This window comes from Oncorhynchus mykiss, chromosome 10, assembly GCF_057628025.1.
Source record: "Oncorhynchus mykiss isolate SJ-2025 chromosome 10, ASM5762802v1, whole genome shotgun sequence".
Classification (NCBI taxonomy): domain Eukaryota; kingdom Metazoa; phylum Chordata; class Actinopteri; order Salmoniformes; family Salmonidae; genus Oncorhynchus; species Oncorhynchus mykiss.
Genome location: NC_143031.1, coordinates 85,374,284 through 85,395,418, shown reverse-complemented (window position 1 = coordinate 85,395,418; position 21,135 = coordinate 85,374,284). Strand labels below are relative to the sequence as shown.

At 41.9% G+C, this 21,135-nt stretch overlaps 1 protein-coding gene across 1 annotated transcript in view; it reads left to right on the top strand.

Annotated features, from left to right (window-relative positions):
- Positions 1-16,887: 16,887 nt before the first annotated feature.
- LOC118936858 (thioredoxin) overlaps positions 16,888-21,135 on the top strand; it is a 28,959-nt gene continuing 24,711 nt past the window's right edge. The window contains 1 exon segment of the mRNA XM_090188328.1: positions 16,888-17,019. Coding sequence (XP_090044454.1) covers positions 16,996-17,019 — 24 coding nt within the window. The 5' untranslated portion in view covers positions 16,888-16,995.

The following is a 21,135-nucleotide window of genomic DNA, read 5'->3' as shown; positions in this document are numbered from 1 at the left end:
AAATATGTTTTACAGTGATAAAATATTCAAAGTAAAACTTCCAAATGAAACGAACACCCCTCCACATCTGTGTTATGGTTTAAACCATTTATTAAGACGTGACTGCACTGTCCACTCAATAGTGCAACATTTCGGTCTCAGCTGAGCGCCTTCAAAACGCATAGATTTTCCTTTCCACTTCCGCATTTTCGCCATTTGTTTGTCATGCGCCCTTGATTAAAACAAAAAGAAGCATTTATTCCAATACATTCTATTTATTCATTGTTTGATTTTGTCAGTCAGCTGTTTAGAGGCTCATTGGTTTGTTTTCCAGGGGCATTGTGGGTATTGGTGTTCTCTGTACCATTCATAGCCAGAAGTACCAGAGCATTTATTTAACTTTATTATCTTCTATCGATATTAGATTTTTTATTTCCTGGATCAACTGATGATGGTCGACAATATCACTAGACAACTAGTCTACAGCTAGACACCAATATCACTAGACACCAAAATCACTAGACACCAATATCACTAGACACCAAAATCACTAAACACCAATATCACTAGACAACTAGTCTACAGCTAGACACCAATATCACTAGACACCAATATCACTAGACAGCAAAATCACTAGACACCAATATCACTAGACAGCAAAATCACTAGACACCAATATCACTAGACACCAAAATCACTAGACACCAATATCACTAGACACCAATATCACTAGACACCAATATCACTAGACAACTAGTCTACAGCTAGACACCAATATCACTAGACACCAATATCACCAGACACCAATATCACTAGACACCAATATCACTAGACACCAATATCACTAGACACCAAAATCACTAGACACCAATATCACTAGACACCAATATCACTAGACAGCAAAATCACTAGACAGCAAAATCACTAGACACCAATATCACTAGACAGCTAAATCACTAGACACCAATATCACTAGACACCAAAATCACTAGACACCAATATCACTAGACACCAATATCACTAGACACCAAAATCACTAAACACCAATATCACTAGACAACTAGTCTACAGCTAGACACCAATATCACTAGACACCAATATTACTAGACACCAATATCACTAGACACCAATATCACTAGACACCAATATCACTAGACAGCAAAATCAATAGACACCAATATCACTAGACAGCAAAATCACTAGACACCAATATCACTAGACACCAAAATCACTAGACACCAATATCACTAGACACCAATATCACTAGACACCAATATCACTAGACAACTAGTCTACAGCTAGACACCAATATCACTAGACACCAATATCACTAGACACCAATATCACTAGACACCAATATCACTAGACACCAATATCACTAGACACCAATATCACTAGACACCAATATCACTAGACACCAATATCACTAGACACCAAAATCACTAGACAGCAAAATCACTAGACACCAATATCACTAGACAGCAAAATCACTAGACACCAATATCACTAGACAGCAAAATCACTAGACACCAATATCACTAGACACCAAAATCACTAGACACCAATATCACTAGACACCAATATCACTAGACACCAAAATCACTAAACACCAATATCACTAGACAACTAGTCTACAGCTAGACACCAATATCACTAGACACCAATATCACTAGACACCAAAATCACTAGACACCAATATCAATTGACACCAATATCACTAGACACCAATATCACTAGACACCAAAATCACTAAACACCAATATCACTAGACAACTAGTCTACAGCTAGACACCAATATCACTAGACAACTAGACACCAACATCACTAGACACCAATATCACTAGACAGCTAGACACCAATATCACTAGACAACTAGACACCAATATCACTAGACAACTAGACACCAATATCACTAGACAACTAGACACCAATATCACTAGACAACTAGACACCAATATCACTAGACAACAATACCACGAGACACCAATATCACTAGACAACTAGCCGACAGCTAGACACCAATATCACTAGACAACTAGCCTACAGCTAGACACCAATATCACTAGACAACTAGACACCAATATCACTAGACACCAATATCACTAGACAACTAGCCTACAGCTAGACACCAATATCACTAGACAACTAGCCTACAGCTAGACACCAATGTCACTAGACACCAATATCACTAGACAACTAACCTACAGCTAGACACCAATATCACTAGACAACTAGCCTACAGCTAGATATCAATATCACTAGACAACTAGCCAACAGCTAGATACCAATATCACTAGACAACTAGCCTACAGCTAGACACCAATATCACTAGACAACTAGCCTACAGCTAGACACCAATATCACTAGACAACTAGCCTACAGCTAGACACCAATATCACTAGACAACTAGTCTACAGCTAGACACCAATATCACTAGACAACTAGCCTACAGCTAGATACCAATATCACTAGACAACTAGCCTACAGCTAGACACCAATATCACTAGACAACTAGCCTACAGCTAGACACCAATATCACTAGACACCTAATGACAAATGACAAATGCTTTTCATAGCCGAGCATTCAGAGGTCGAGCCCGAGGGGGGGGGGGGGGGGGGGGGCGCAAGACCAGACATGAAGAGCACATCAGTGACTCAACCCATTCAAGTCGAGTTTTAGTGGAAAAAAGTCTGGCACGACGTTACACACCCCTCCTAGGGCGGCATGAAAGAGAATCTCAGTGGAGAGAGCGAGGGGAACCGGCCATGCAGAGAGAGCATGAAAGAGAATTACAGTGGAGAGAGAGAGGGGAACTGGCCATGCAGAGACAACAAGGGCGTTTCGTCGCTCCATTGTCCTTCTGTTCACCTTCACATCCCTGGGCCAGACTACACTCAATCTTAGGACCCACTGAAGAGATGAGTCTTCAATAAAGACTTTAAGTTCGAGACCGAGTCTGCGTCTCTCACATGGGTAGGCAGACCGTTCCATAAAAATGGAGCTCTATAGGAGAAAGCCCTGCCTCCAGCTGTTTGCTTAGAAATTCTCGGGACAGAAAGGAGGCCTGCGTCTTGTGACCATAGCGTATGTGTAGGTATGTACGGCAGGACCAAATCAGAGAGATAGGTAGGAACAAGCCCATGTCATGCTTTGTAGGTTAGCAGTAAAACCTTGAAATCAACCCTTGCCTTGACAGGAAGCCAGTGTAGGGAGGCTAGCACTGGAGTAATATGATCAAATTTTTTGGTTCTAGTCAGGATTCTAGCAGCCGTATTTAGCACTAACTGAAGTTTATTTAGTGGTTTATCCGGGTAGCCGGAAAGTAGAGCATTGCAGTAGTCTAACCTAGAAGTGACAAAAGCATGGATTCATTTTTCTGCGTCATTTTCGGACAGAAAGTTTCAGATTTTTGCAATGTTACAAAGATGGACAAAGCTGCCCTTGACATATTCTCGATATGTTTGTCAAAAGAGAGATCAGGGTCCAGAGTAACGCCGAGGACAAACCATCCACAGAGACAAACTGATATCTTTCCGACAGATAAGATCTAAACCAGGCCAGAACTTGTCCGTGTAGACCAATTTGAGTTTCCAATCTCTCCAAAAGAATGTGGTGATCGATGGTATCAAAAGCAGCACTAAGGTCTAGGAGCACAAGGACAGATGCAGAGCCTCGGTCCGATGCCATTGAAATGTCATTTACCACCTTAACTCGTGCCGTCTCAGTGCCATGATGGGGTCTAAAACCAGACTGAAGAGTTTTGAATACATTGTTTGTCTTCAGGAAGGCAGGGAGTTGCTGCGCAACAACTTTTTCCAAAAATGTTGAGAGGAATGGGAGATTCGATATAAACCAAACTTGTTCCTTTTTTATTTTTTTTAAAGGTCAAGGTTTGGCTTTTTCAAATGAGGCTTTATTATTAGCACTTTTAGTGAGTTTGGTACACATCCGGTGGATAGGGAGATGTTTATTATGTTCAACATAGGAGGGCCAAGCACAGGAAGCAGCTCTTTCAGTAGTTTAGTTGGAATAGGGTCCAGTAGGCAGCTTGAAGGTTTTAGAGGCCATTACTATTTTCACAGAGATACAGGAGTTAAAAAAAACTTGAGTGTCTCCCTTGATCCGAAGGTCCTGGCAGTGTTGTGCAGACCCAGGAACTCTTGAGTTTTGGAGAAATTCACAGATTCAAAGAGCCGTCATTTGCTTTCCAATGATCATGATCTTTTCGTCCAAGAAGTTCATGAATTCATCTGTGTGAAGGTCATGAAGAACAAACGTTTATGGTTTGTTGTCCGAGGCTACCTGGCTAAAATGCTAATTGCTCGCTAGCCTAATTTCCATTCATGGACAACGTTATCTAGTTAACCTTCTACATTTAGCTACATATTTAAACTTCTATCCTCTCAGGCCAGGGGCACAACAATGTATGATTTAATGGTTGAATCAGAATCAAAGTTATAATAATTTGCCAGTATGGAGAATGAAGTAAAACCACAAGTCCAAATCCCTATCTCCATCCATGGCTAATGTAAGAAAGGACCTATTTTAGCTAGTTAGCTAGCTAGCTTGTCACCGGAAGACAACAACACAAAGATTTTCTGTCAATGACATATGTTCTCGATGTGATTGGCCAAATCCAAGATGGTCTACTCTCCGCTCCGCTCCCCGTTAGCCCCCCTTAAATAATGCTAATTTAACCATTCTCTTATTTGTTTAAAATGGAGCGGTAAATATGTTTTACAGTGGTAAAATATAAAAAGTAAAACTTCCAAATGAAACGAACACCCCTCCACATCTGCGTTATGGTTTAACCCATTTATTAAGACGTGACTGCACTGTCCACTCAATAGTGCAACATTTCGATCTCAGCTGAGCGCCTTCAAAACGCATAGATTTTCCTTTCCACTTCCGCATTTTCGCCATTTGTTTTGTCATGCGCCCTTGATTAAAACAAAAAGAAGCATTTATTCCAATACATTCTATTTATTCGTTGTTTGATTTTGTCAGTCAGCTGTTTAGAGTCTCATTGGTTTGTTTTCCAGGGGCATTGTGGGTATTGGTGTTCTCCGTACCATTCATAGCCAGAAGTACCAGAGCATTTATTTAACTTTTATTATCTTCTATCGATATTAGATTTTTATTCCCTGGATCAACTGATGATGGTCGACAATATCACTAGACACCAATATCACTAGACACCTAGCTTACAGCTAGACACCAATATGACTAGACACCTAGCTTACAGCTAGACACCAATATCACTAGACACCTAGCTTACAGCTAGACACCAATATCACTAGACACCTAGCCTACAGCTAGACACCAATATCACTAGACAGCTAGACACAAGCATCACTAGACACCTAGCCTACAGCTAGACACCAATATCACTAGACACCAATATCACTAGACACCTAGCCTACAGCTAGACACCAATATCACTAGACACCAATATCACTAGACACCAAAATCACTAGACACCAATATCACGAGACACCAATATCACTAGACACCAAAATCACTAAACACCAATATCACTAGACACCAATATCACCAGACACCAAAATCACTAGACACCAATATCACTAGACACCAATATCACTAGACACCAATATCACTAGACACCTAGCTTACAGCTAGACACCAATATCACTAGACACCTAGCCTACAGCTAGACAACAATATCACTAGACAGCTAGACACCAACATCACTAGACACCTAGCCTACAGCTAGACACCAATATCACTAGACAACTAGACTACAGCTAGACACCAACATCACTAGACACCTAGCCTACAGCTAGACACCAATATCACTAGACACCTAGCCTACAGCTAGACACCAATATTACTAGACACCTAGCCTACAGATAGACACCAATATCACTAGACACCAATATCACTAGACACCAAAATCACTAAACACCAATATCACTAGACAACTAGTCTACAGCTAGACACCAATATCACTAGACAACTAGCCTACAGCTAGACACCAATATCACTAGACAGCTAGACACCAACATCACTAGACACCAATATCACTAGACAACTAGCCTACAGCTAGACATCAATATCACTAGACAACTAGACTACAGCTTGACACCAATATCACTAGACAGCTAGACACCAACATCACTAGACACCAACATCACTAGACACCAAAATCCCTAGACACCAATATCACTAGACACCAATATCACTAGACACCAAAATCACTAAACACCAATATCACTAGACAACTAGTCTACAGCTAGACACCAATATCACTAGACAACTAGCCTACAGCTAGACACCAATATCACTAGACAGCTAGACACCAACATCACTAGACACCAATATCACTAGACAACTAGCCTACAGCTAGACATCAATATCACTAGACAACTAGACTACAGCTAGACACCAATATCACTAGACAGCTAGACACCAACATCACTAGACACCAATATCACTAGACAGCTAGACACCAATATCACTAGACACCAATATCACTAGATAACTAGACACCAATATCACTAGACAACTAGACACCAATATCACTAGACAGCTAGACACCAACATCACTAGACACCAATATCACTAGACACCAAAATCCCTAGACACCAATATCACTAGACACCAATATCACTAGACACCAAAATCACTAAACACCAATATCACTAGACAACTAGTCTACAGCTAGACACCAATATCACTAGACAACTAGCCTACAGCTAGACACCAATATCACTAGACAGCTAGACACCAACATCACTAGACACCAATATCACTAGACAACTAGCCTACAGCTAGACATCAATATCACTAGACAACTAGACTACAGCTAGACACCAATATCACTAGACAGCTAGACACCAACATCACTAGACACCAATATCACTAGACAGCTAGACACCAATATCACTAGACACCAATATCACTAGACAACTAGACACCAATATCACTAGACAACTAGACACCAATATCACTAGACACCAATATCACTAGACAGCTAGCCTACAGCTAGACACCAATATCACTAGACAACTAGCCTACAGCTAGACACCAATATCACTAGACAGCTAGACACCAATATCACTAGACAACAATACCACGAGACACCAATATCAGTAGACACCAATATCACTAGACACCAATATCACTAGACAGCTAGACACCAACATCACTAGACACCAATATCACTAGACAGCTAGACACCAATATCACTAGACACCAATATCACTAGACAACTAGACACCAATATCACTAGACAACTAGACACCAATATCACTAGACACCAATATCACTAGACAGCTAGCCTACAGCTAGACATCAATATCACTAGACAACTAGACTACAGCTAGACACCAATATCACTAGACAGCTAGACACCAACATCACTAGACACCAATATCACTAGACAGCTAGACACCAATATCACTAGACACCAATATCACTAGACAACTAGACACCAATATCACTAGACAACTAGACACCAATATCACTAGACAGCTAGACACCAATATCACTAGACACCAATATCACTAGACAACTAGACACCAATATCACTAGACAACTAGCCTACAGCTAGACACCAATATCACTAGACAACTAGCCTACAGCTAGACACCAATATCACTAGACAACTAGCCTACAGCTAGACACCAATATCACTAGACAACTAGCCTACAGCTAGACACCAATATCACTAGACACCTAATGACAAATGACAAACGCTTTTCATAGCCGAGCATTCAGAGGTCGAGTCCGAGGGGGGGCGCAATACCAGACAGGAAGAGCACATCAGTGACTCAACCCATTCAAGTCGAGTTTTAGTGGAAATAAGTCTGGCACAACGTTACACACCCCTCCTAGGGACGGCATGAAAGAGAATCCCAGTGGAGAGAGAGAGGGGAACCGGCCATGCAGAGACAGCATGAAAGAGAATCCCAGTGGAGAGAGAGAGGGGAACCGGCCATGCAGAGACAGCATGAAAGAGAATCTCAGTGGAGAGAGAGAGGGGAACCGGCCATGCAGAGACAGCATGAAAGAGAATCCCAGTGGAGAGAGAGAGGGGAACCGGCCATGCAGGGACGGCATGAAAGAGAATCCCAGTGGAGAGAGAGAGGGGAACCGGCCATGCAGGGACGGCATGAAAGAGAGGGGAACCGGCCATGCAGAGACAGCATGAAAGAGAATCCCAGTGGAGAGAGAGAGGGGAACCGGCCATGCAGGGACGGCATGAAAGAGAGGGGAACCGGCCATGCAGAGAGAGCATGAAAGAGAATCCCAGTGGAGAGAGAGAGAGGGGAACCGGCCATGCAGAGACAACAAGGGCGTTTCGTCGCTCCATTGTCCTTCTGTTCACCTTCACATCCCTGGGCCAGACTACACTCAATCATAGGACCCACTGAAGAGATGAGTCTTCAATAAAGACTTAAAGGTCGAGACCGAGTCTGCGTCTCTCACATGAATAGGCAGACCATTCCATTAAGAGCTGTTTGCCTAGAAATTCTAGGGACAATTAGGAGGCCTGTGTCTTGTGACCGTAGCGTACGTGTAGGTATGTACGGCAGGACCAAATCAGAGAGATAGGTAGGAACAAGCCCATGTAATGCTTTGTAGGTTAGTGACAAAAGCATGGATTCATTTTTGGTCAATGTTACAAAGATGGACAAAGCTGCCCTTGACATATTCTCGATATGTTTGTCAAAAGAGAGATCAGGGTCCAGAGTAACGCCGAGGACAAACCATCCACAGAGACAAACTGATATCTTTCCGACAGATAAGATCTAAACCAGGCCAGAACTTGTCCGTGTAGACCAATTTGAGTTTCCAATCTCTCCAAAAGAATGTGGTGATCGATGGTATCAAAAGCAGCACTAAGGTCTAGGAGCACAAGGACAGATGCAGAGCCTCGGTCCGATGCCATTGAAATGTCATTTACCACCTTAACTCGTGCAGTCTCAGTGCTATGATGGGGTCTAAAACCAGACTGAAGAGTTTTGTATACATTGTTTGTCTTCAGGAAGGCAGGGAGTTGCTGCACAACAACTTTTTCCAAAAATGTTGAGAGGAATGGGAGATTCGATATAAACTTGTTCCTTTTTTATTTTTTTTAAAGGTCAAGGTTTGGCTTTTTCAAATGAGGCTTTATTACTGCCACTTTTAGTGAGTTTGGTACACATCCGGTGGATAGGGAGATGTTTATTATGTTCAACATAGTAGGGCCAAGCACAGGAAGCAGCTCTTTCAGTAGTTTAGTTGGAATAGGATCCAGTAGGCCGCTTGAAGGTTTTAGAGGCCATTACTATTTTCACAGAGATACAGGATTTAAAAAAAAACATGAGTGTCTCCCTTGATCCGAAGGTCCTGGCAGTGTTGTGCAGAACCAGGACAACTGAGTTTTGATCCGAAGGTCCTGGCAGTGTTGTGCAGAACCAGGAACTCTTGAGTTTTAGAGAAATACACAGATTCAAAGAGCCGTCATTTGTTTTCCAATGATCATGATCTTTTCGTCCAAGAAGTTCATGAATTCATCTGTGTGAAGGTCATGAAGAACAAACGTTTCTTGTTTGTTGTCCTAGGCTACCTGGCTAAAATGCTAATTGCTCGCTAGCCTAATTTCCATTCATGGACAACGTTATCTAGTTAACATTAGCCTTCTACATTTAGCTACATATTTAAACTTCTATCCTCTCAGGCCAGGGGCACAACAATGTATGAATTAATGGTTGGATCAGAATCGGAAGTTATAATCATTTGCCAGTATGGAGAATGAAGTAAAACCGCAAGTCCAAATCCCTATCTCCATCCATGGCTAATTTACGAAAGGACCTATTTTAGCTAGTTAGCTAGCTAGCTTGTCACCGGAAGACAACAACACAAAGATTTTCTGCCAATGACATATGTTCTCGATGTGATTGGCCAAATCCAAGATGGTTTACCTTGACATTTCTTTTTTGTTTGAGCTCAACGTTGATTGGCTATTATTTAAATATATATATATATATATCAACGGAGGCTAAATGCTGGCACACACACACACACACACTTTTTTCTCTTCAATTCCTCCTTCTCTCCTATAACCTCCTCTCTCTCTCTCTCTCTCTCTCTCTCTCTCTCTCTCTCTGCGTCTCTCTCTCTGCCTCTCTCTCTTTCTGTTCCCTCTACTCTCTCTCTCTTTCTGTTCTCTCTACTCTCTATCTGTCTCTTTCTATTCCCTCTACTCTCTCTCTCTCTCTCTCTCTCTCTCTCCTAACCTTAACCTCTCTCTCTCTCTCCTAACCTTAACCTCTCTCTCTCTCCTAACCTTAACCTCTCTCTCTCTCTCTCCTAACCTTAACCTCTCTCTCTCCTAATCACTCTCTCTCTCTCTCCTAACCTCCTTTCTCTCTCCTACTCTCCTAATCTCTCTCTCTCTCTCCGAACCTTAACCTCTCTCTCTCCTAATCGCTCTCTCTCTCTTTCAAATTCAAATTCAAATTCAAATTCAAGCTGCTTTATTGGCATGAAAAACATTGTGTCAATATTGCCAAAGCAACAATGTATACAATATACATTGTAACAAAATTGTAAATGATAGCAAATAATAATATAAAATGGTAGTAAATAATAATACAATAATAAATACAATAAAATGGTAACAGTCTACAGTAAACATTAATAATTATAGTAATAACAATAATAGTAATAATAAGTAAGTTACTGTTTACTATGCAGATGTTATTATTCAGTGTCCCTCAGGCTATGGCAGGAAAATACATATTTGGCTGCAAGAGGAGCCATTGCTCCTTCGCCCATGAGTATTCTTAGTTTTTCCTCTGGGTTCAATTTGTAAAAATGTGGAATATATGTAGTCATTTCTGTGAATAATGAATCTCTTTGTGAGGAATATTTATCACAGTAAAGGAGAAAGTGCATCTCTGTCTCTACCTCCCCTGTCATGCAGTGACCACATACACGCTCCTCTTTGGGTAGCCATGTCTTTTTATGTCTGCCGGTTTCTATTGCCAATCGGTGGTCACTCAGCCTGTACTTGGTAAGGATCTGTCTCTGCTTCGTATCTCTGACAGAGTAGAGATAATCAGCCAATTCATATTCTCTGTTTAGGGTCAGATAGCAATTTAGTCGGCTTTGGGATTTTGTTTCGTTTTTCCAGTATTGTAAGTATGATTCCTTTGATTGGTTCATGATTTTGTTTATTGGAATTCTTTCTTTTGAAGCAGTGCTGGTGTCAGCTTGATTGGTGAGGTCCAACACCAGCTGACTGAGAGGGCTCGTTTCTGGGCTCAGCTCTTGGGCTTGAAGTGCTTTAAATTGCAGACTCGAATTTGGACTTGAATTTAGATGTAGCCAAAATTTTAATGATCTTTTCTGTGTTTTCATTATTACTGGAAAACGGCCCAATTCTGCCCTACATGCATTAGTTGGTGTATTTCTCTGGACTTGTAGAATTTTCCGACAGAATTCTGCATGTAGGGTTTCAATTGGATGTTTGTCCCACATTTTAAAATCCAGTTTATTGAGTGGCCCCCAAACCTCACTTCCATAAAGTGCTATTGGTAGGATTACACTGTCAAATATTTTAGTCCAAATTCTAATTGGGATGTTGATTTTGAATAATTTCATTTTTATTGCATACATTGCTCTGCGGGCTTTTTCTTTGAGTGCCTTCACTGCCATATTAAAGTTTCCCGATGCAGATATGGTCAGACCAAGGTAGGTGTAATTTTTTGTGTGTTCAATTAAGGTGTTGTTCAGGGTGAATTTACATTTGTGTTTCTGACATCTGGGTTTTTTTTGGAAAATCATGATTTTAGTTTTTTGGAAATTTACTGCCAGGGCCCAATTATGGCAATATTGCTCCAGAATATTAATGTTTTGTTGAAGACCTTCTTTGGTTGGTGATAGAAGTACCAAGTCATCAGCATATAGCAGGTATTTCACCTCTGTGTCAAATAGTGTGAGTCCTGGGGCTGGAGATTGGTCCAACATGTCTGCTAATTCATTGATATAAATGTTGAAAAGATTTGGACTCAAATTGCAGCCTTGTCTCACACCTCGACATTGTGAAAAAAATTCTGTTCTTTGGTTTTTGATTTTTATTGCACACTTGTTTTCTGTGTACATACATTTTATTAAGTCATACACCTTACCACCAAGCCCACTTTGTAGAATTTTGTAGAATAGCCCTTCGTGCCAAATCGAATCAAATGCTTTTTTAAAGTCAATAAAGCAAGCAAAGATTTTGCCCTCTTTTTTTTGGTGGACGTGTTTATTAATTAGTGTGTGTAAGGTGTATATATGGTCAGTAGTGCGATGGTTAGGGAGAAAGCCAATTTGACATTTACTTATTACATTTTTTTCTTGAAGAAAGGTTTGAATTCTTGAATTCAAAATGCTACAGAAAATCTTTCCCAAGTTACTGTTGACGCTCTCTCTTTCTCTCCTAACCTCCTTTCTCTCTCTCCTACTCTCCTAATCCTGTTCTCTCTCTCTCTCTCCAAACCTCTCTCCTACTCTCCTAACCTCTCTCTCTCTCTCTCTCTCTCTCTCATACTCTCCTAACCTCTCTCTCCTAACCTCCTCCCCTCGCTCTCTCAATCCCTCTCTCTTTCTGTTTCTGTCTTTATTCACTAGACAGTTGAATGGCAAAGTGGATGAAGGAGATATGAGAACACATTAACATAGACACCTGCCTCTCACCCCCATTAACATAGACACCTGCCTCTCACATCCATTCAAGTGCAGGCAAACACACACACGGAATACACACGCAACACACACGGAACACACAGACATGCACACCACCTAGTATGTGAGTGGTGACAGGCCAAATCACAGACATATTCACCACAGAGCTACAATACGATTCTGTTTCTGTTATCTTCAACAGTGTAGTGAAAATCCTTTCTCACTGTGATCCTCTGTAAGCTCTGCTGGTAGAGCATAGAGCTCGCAACTCCAGGATAGTGGGTTTGATTACCGGGACCACCCGTATGTATGAACACATGACTGTAAGTTGTGCTAAAAATTACAAATCCTACAATGTGATTTTCTGGATTTTTTTCTTCTCATTTTGTCTGTCATAGTTGAAGTGTACCTATGATGAAAATTACAGGCCTCTCCCATCTTTTTAAGTGGGAGAACTTGCACAATTGGTGGCAGACTAAATACTTTTTTGCCCCACTGTATATTCTTATTATATTGATAGTGTTGCCTGTCACATTGTAGTAATGAGGTGTTCCATCCTCAGTGTTTAAACTCTGTTCAATGAGGTGTTCCATCCTCAGTGTTTAAACTCTGTTCAATGAGGTGTTCCATCCTCAGTGTTTAAACTCTGTTCAATGAGGTGTTCCATCCTCAGTGTTTAAACTCTGTTCAGTGAGGTGTTCCATCCTCAGTGTTCAATAAGGTGTTCCATCCTCAGTGTTTAAACTCTGTTCAATGAGGTGTTCCATCCTCAGTGTTTAAACTCTGTTCAATGAGGTGTTCCATCCTCAGTGTTCAATAAGGTGTTCCATCCTCAGTGTTTAAACTCTGTTCAATGAGGTGTTCCATCCTCAGTGTTCAATAAGGTGTTCCATCCTCAGTGTTTAAACTCTGTTCAATGAGGTGTTCCATCCTCAGTGTTCAATAAGGTGTTCCATCCTCAGTGTTTAAACTCTGTTCAATAAGGTGTTCCATCCTCAGTGTTTAGACTCTGTTCAATAAGGTGTTTAAACTCTGTTCAATGAGGTGTTCCATCCTCAGTGTTTAAACTCTGTTCAATGAGGTGTTCCATCCTCAGTGTTTAAACTCTGTTCAATGAGGTGTTCCATCCTCAGTGTTTAAACTCTGTTCAATGAGGTGTTCCATCCTCAGTGTTTAAACTCTGTTCAATAAGGTGATCCTTTGCTTGAATGTTTTGGTGGTGTACATGAAGGACCCCGTATCCTCTCCCTTCAGATGTGTGTGTGTGTGTGTGTGTGTGCGTGCCTGCGTGCGTGTGTGTGTGTGCGTGCGTGTGTGTGCGTTTAAATAGGGATTCTCCTTTCATGTTGTTCATTCAGGCGAGCTTGCATTAATTAAGCACTCTTTGATAATCATTTCACAACACCTCTGATTAGAATCACATTTGGTTCTTCTGACACACTGTAGTGCCCCCCCCCCCCCCCCGTCTCTATGGTAACACAGCCCAACCGCCCCTTGATGTGTGGACCAACCAGGATGCGGTCAACAGGAGATGAGAGGATTTAGGGTGTGAAGTGTAGAAGTTTGTTGCTCCCTAATACCAGGTCTAGAATCAGTTACACAACCCATATATCCTTCATTACAGAACCCTAATAACAGGTCTAGGATCAGTTATACAACCCATATATCCTTCATTACAGGCCAGGTCTAGAATCAGTTACACAACCCATATATCCTTCATTACAGGCCAGGTCTAGAATCAGTTACACAACCCATATATCCTTCATTACAGAACCCTAATAACAGGTCTAGGATCAGTTATACAACCCAAATATCCTTCATTACAGGCCCCTAATACCAGGTCTAGAATCAGTTACCCAACCCATAGATCCTTCATTACAGTCATTACAGGTTGTCAGTATACCACAGTCTTGATGAACTAGAATGGAACACTGCATGAGGCTGTCAGTATACCACTGTCTTGATGAACTGGAATGGAACACTACATGGGGCTGTCAGTATACCACTGTCTTGATGAACTAGAATGGAACACTACATGGGACTGTCAGTATACCACTGTCTTGATGAACTAGAATGGAACACTACATGGGGCTGTCAGTATACCACTGTCTTGATGAACTAGAATGGAACACTACATGGGGCTGTCAGTATACCACTGTCTTGATGAACTAATGGATGGAACACTACATGGGGCTGTCAGTATACCACTGTCTTGATGAACTAGAATGGAACACTACATGGGGCTGTCAGTATACCACTGTCTTGATGAACTAGAATGGAACACTACATGGGGCTGTCAGTATACCACTGTCTTGATGAACTAATGGATGGAACACTACATGGGGCTGTCAGTATACCACTGTCTTGATGAACTAGAATGGAACACTACATGGGGCTGTCAGTATACCACTGTCTTGATGAACTAATGGATGGAACACTACATGGGGCTGTCAGTATACCACTGTCTTGATGAACTAGAATGGAACACTACATGGGGCTGTCAGTATACCACTGTCTTGATTAACTAATGGATGGAACACTACATGGGGCTGTCAGTATACCACTGTCTTGATGAACTAGAATGGAACACTACATGGGGCTGTCAGTATACCACTGTCTTGATGAACTAATGGATGGAACACTACATGGGGCTGTCAGTACACCACTGTCTTGATGAACTAGAATGGAACACTACATGGGGCTGTCAGTATACCACTGTCTTGATGAACTAGAATGGAACACTACATGGGGCTGTCAGTATACCACTGTCTTGATGAACTAGAATGGAACACTACATGGGGCTGTCAGTATACCACTGTCTTGATGAACTAGAATGGAACACTACATGGGGCTGTCAGTATACCACTGTCTTGATGAACTAATGGATGGAACACTACATGGGGCTGTCAGTATACCACTGTCTTGATGAACTAATGGATGGAACACTACATGGGGCTGTCAGTATACCACTGTCTTGATGAACTAGAATGGAACACTACATGGGGCTGTCAGTATACCACTGTCTTGATGAACTAGAATGGATGGAACACTACATGGGGCTGTCAGTATACCACTGTCTTGATGAACTAGAATGGAACACTACATGGGGCTGTCAGTATACCACTGTCTTGATGAACTAGAATGGAACACTACATGGGGCTGTCAGTATACCACTGTCTTGATGAACTAGAATGGAACACTACATGGGGCTGTCAGTATACCACTGTCTTGATGAACTAATGGATGGAACACTACATGGGGCTGTCAGTACACCACTGTCTTGATGAACTAGAATGGAACACTACATGGGGCTGTCAGTATACCACTGTCTTGATGAACTAGAATGGAACACTACATGGGGCTGTCAGTATACCACTGTCTTGATGAACTAGAATGGAACACTACATTTGGCTGTCAGTATACCACTGTCTTGATGAACTAATGGATGGAACACAACATGGGGCTGTCAGTATACCACTGTCTTGATGAACTAGAATGGAACACTACATGGGGCTGTCAGTATACCACTGTCTTGATGAACTAGAATGGAACACTACATGGGGCTGTCAGTATACCACTGTCTTGATGAACTAGAATGGAACACTACATGGGGCTGTCAGTATACCACTGTCTTGATGAACTAGAATGGAACACTACATGGGGCTGTCAGTATACCACTGTCTTGATGAACTAGAATGGAACACTACATGGGGCTGTCAGTATACCACTGTCTTGATGAACTAGAATGGAACACTACATGGGGCTGTCAGTATACCACTGTCTTGATGAACTAGAATGGAACACTACATGGGGCTGTCAGTATACCACTGTCTTGATGAACTAGAATGGAACACTACATGGGGCTGTCAGTATACCACTGTCTTGATGAACTAGAATGGAACACTACATGGGGCTGTCAGTATACCACTGTCTTGATTTACTAATGGATGGAACACGGTGATAAACTAGCGTCCTGTCCAGGGGGTTTACTTGACTTTTAACTTACTCCTCACGTTACTGCGTGTTTCTGAAGAGCAGGTGTAACCTTGCGGTCGTAGGACTGCTGTGCAACAGCAGGCTGATTTAACGGAGAGACAGTTATTGTCGAGAATGAATACAACAGTCTGTTTTCGACAACACACCGTGAATGTGGCGGAAACAAAATAGCGTGGAGAGGGGGGCAGGATTGTTCCGAAATAACATTTACATAACCCGCCCCTGCATAACGAGCTGTCCCGTTCAGTCTGCGTGGTCCACAGTGCCGCTACTCGAAACAGACAACCAGGGAGGAAATATACCGGCAGGAAGGACCGTCACCGTCTCTAAAAACTATCAACATGATCATTATAATCGAAGATAAGGTGAGATGCCGTTTCCGGAAGGGGGTATTAGCCCATATAGCTTTTTAGCTAAAGTGTACTGTAACTAGTTATATTAGGCGAGAATCAAGACTTGTTGAAAATGGTCAGGATAGACAGGCACGTTGTTGCAAACCTCCCGCTTGATCGTTTTACCATGTTTTGGTTTTCAATAAAAAAAACTAGTTAACGTTCGCTAGTTACTTTATTTAGCGACTTGACAGATGCACAAATTTTACATTTGAATTAAAATGTATTTCCATGTTTTTGGTGTTGAGATAACTGGTTAACGGTATGGTCCTGACAGAATCAGCAGTGGATTCACCTGAAGCACATTCGCCATGTTTAGATCTCACCATTTTAATAAAATAAAATAGAATTACAACTCTAATCGAAACTATTAAAAAACACGATAATTATTTAATACATCGCTTTTGTATACATGTATACAGCTAACAATTTTTACAATTATTATTATATATATATTTTTTAAAGAACAGATAGCTAGAACGACATGGCTGATATGACATATTCACGAGTCGTCTTTCTCCGGTTTTATGCAGACGCGCGTGGGCCTTGAACGGGAATAGTGCACAGTATTTCACATGGTGCATTGAACCCTACCTAGTCTATACTATATTACACGTGAATAGTGCACAGTATTTCACATGGTGCATTGAACCCTACCTAGTCTATACTATATTACACGTGAATAGTGCACAGTATTTCACATGGTGCATTGAACCCTACCTAGTCTATATTATATTAAACGCCGGGAGGTTGTAAAAATGTTTAATCGTTGAGGCAACAACCGCTATTTATATACAATGCATGGTTGGTGCGATTTAGCGAAATGTTTTTAACTATAGTTGCATTACAGCAAGTTAAACGTTGAGCCAGAGGTGGCTAATATGCTCGTTAGCCATTTTTTAGCTACAATGTGTAGTGTTTTTTTTGTCGGGCACTGCTTATTGAAAAGCCAGCTAGCTACACGGTTTAGCATATGTCTCCATCTTATTGTCACTCTGTACATTAGACAGATAACGTTATCTAACTCTCTAACCCTGCTAGCAAGAGGTAATTATGCCCCGTCACACGTGGCTCAAATTGTGGGCCACCGCAGATCAAGAATCATGTGCCAAGGATGAGTGTTTTAGCCAGCTGACCCTATCATCAAAAGACGGAACTAAAGTAAAGATTTATCCGATCTGACATTTAGCCGCGTCTTTCGGCCTGCTCATTCATTATATACTATGTCCCGACCTTCTTCTTCTCCGATGAGGTTTAAGGTCGCGTTTGGTATCCAATAAATGTTTTGTTACAGCCACCTACTCGACTGCTATATAAGGTATATACGGTATACCTCCCTTATAAATCTCACCCTTCACTCATTAAACCCCACTATTTATATACCCTACCATCTAACCCTACACTAAACCCCCCCACCCTACTCCACTATTTATATACCCTACCATCTAACCCTACACTAAACCCCCCACCCTACTCCACTATTTAAATACCCTACCATCTACCATCTAACCCTACACTAAACCCCCCACCCTACTCCACTATTTATATACCCTACCATCTACCATCTAACCCTACACTAAACCCCCCACCCTACTCCACTATTTAAATACCCTACCATCTACCATCTAACCCTACACTAAACCCCCCCACCCTACTCCACTATTTAAATACCCTACCATCTACCATCTAACCCTACACTAAACCCCCCACCCTACTCCACTATTTATATACCCTACCATCTACCATCTAACCCTACACTAAACCCCCCCACCCTACTCCACTATTTAAATACCCTACCATCTACCATCTAACCCTACACTAAACCCCCCCACCCTACTCCACTATTTATATACCCTACCATCTAACCCTACACTAAACCCCCCCACCCTACTCCACTATTTATATACCCTACCATCTAACCCTACACTAAACCCCCCACCCTACTCCACTATTTAAATACCCTACCATCTACCATATAACCCTACACTAAACCCCCCCACCCTACTCCACTATTTAAATACCCTACCATCTACCATATAACCCTACACTAAACCCCCCCACCCTACTCCACTATTTAAATACCCTACCATCTACCATATAACCCTACACTAAACCCCCCCACCCTACTCCACTATTTAAATACCCTACCATCTACCATATAACCCTACACTAAACCCCCCCACCCTACTCCACTATTTAAATACCCTACCATCTAACCCTACACTAAACCCCCCCACCCTACTCCACTATTTATATACCCTACCATCTACCCCTACACTAACCCCCCCACCCTACTCCACTATTTAAATACCCTACCATCTACCATCTAACCCTACACTAAACCCCCCCACCCTACTCCACTATTTAAATACCCTACCATCTAACCCTACACTAAACCCCCCACCCTACTCCACTATTTAAATACCCTACCATCTAACCCTACACTAAACCCCCCCCACCCTACTCCACTATTTAAATACCCTACCATCTACCATCTAACCCTACACTAAACCCCCCCACCCTACTCCACTATTTAAATACCCTACCATCTACCATCTAACCCTACACTAAACCCCCCCACCCTACTCCACTATTTAAATACCCTACCATCTAACCCTACACTAAACCCCCCACCCTACTCCACTATTTAAATACCCTACCATCTACCATCTAACCCTACACTAAACCCCCCCACCCTACTCCACTATTTAAATACCCTACCATCTACCATATAACCCTACACTAAACCCCCCCACCCTACTCCACTATTTATATACCCTACCATCTAACCCTACACTAAACCCCCCCACCCTACTCCACTATTTAAATACCCTACCATCTAACCCTACACTAAACCCCCCCACCCTACTCCACTATTTAAATACCCTACCATCTAACCCTACACTAAACCCCCCCACCCTACTCCACTATTTAAATACCCTACCATCTACCATCTAACCCTACACTAAACCCCCCCCACCCTACTCCACTATTTATATACCCTACCATCTACCATCTAACCCTACACTAAACCCCCCCACCCTACTCCACTATTTATATACCCTACCATCTACCATCTAACCCTACACTAAACCCCCCCACCCTACTCCACTATTTATATACCCTACCATCTACCATCTAACCCTACACTAAACCCCCCACCCTACTCCACTATTTAAATACCCTACCATCTACCATCTAATCCTACACTAAACCCCCCACCCTACTCCACTATTTATATACCCTACCATCTAACCCTACACTAAACCCCCCCACCCTACTCCACTATTTAAATACCCTACCATCTACCATCTAATCCTACACTAAACCCCCCACCCTACTACACTATTTATATACCCTACCATCTAACCCTACACTAAACCCCCCACCCTACTCCACTATTTAAATACCCTACCATCTACCATCTAATCCTACACTAAACCCCCCCACCCTACTCCACTATTTAAATACCCTACCATCTAACCCTACACTAAACCCCCCCACCCTACTCCACTATTTAAATACCCTACCATCTACCATCTAACCCTACACTAAACCCCCCCACCCTACTCCACTATTTATATACCCTACCATCTACCATCTAACCCTACACTAAACCCCCCACCCTACTCCACTATTTAAATACCCTACCATCTACCATCTAACCCTACACTAAACCCCCCACCCTACTCCACTATTTAAATACCCTACCATCTACCATCTAACCCTACACTAAACCCCCCCACCCTACTCCACTATTTAATACCCTACCATCTAACCCTACACTAAACCCCCCCACCCTACTCCACTATTTAAATACCCTACCATCTACCATCTAACCCTACACTAAACCCCCCACCCTACTCCACTATTTATATACCCTACCATCTACCATCTAACCCTACACTAAACCCCCCCACCCTACTCCACTATTTAAATACCCTACCATCTACCATCTAACTCTACACTAAACCCCCCCACCCTACTCCACTATTTAAATACCCTACCATCTAACCCTACACTAAACCCCCCCACCCTACTCCACTATTTAAATACCCTACCATCTACCATCTAACCCTACACTAAACC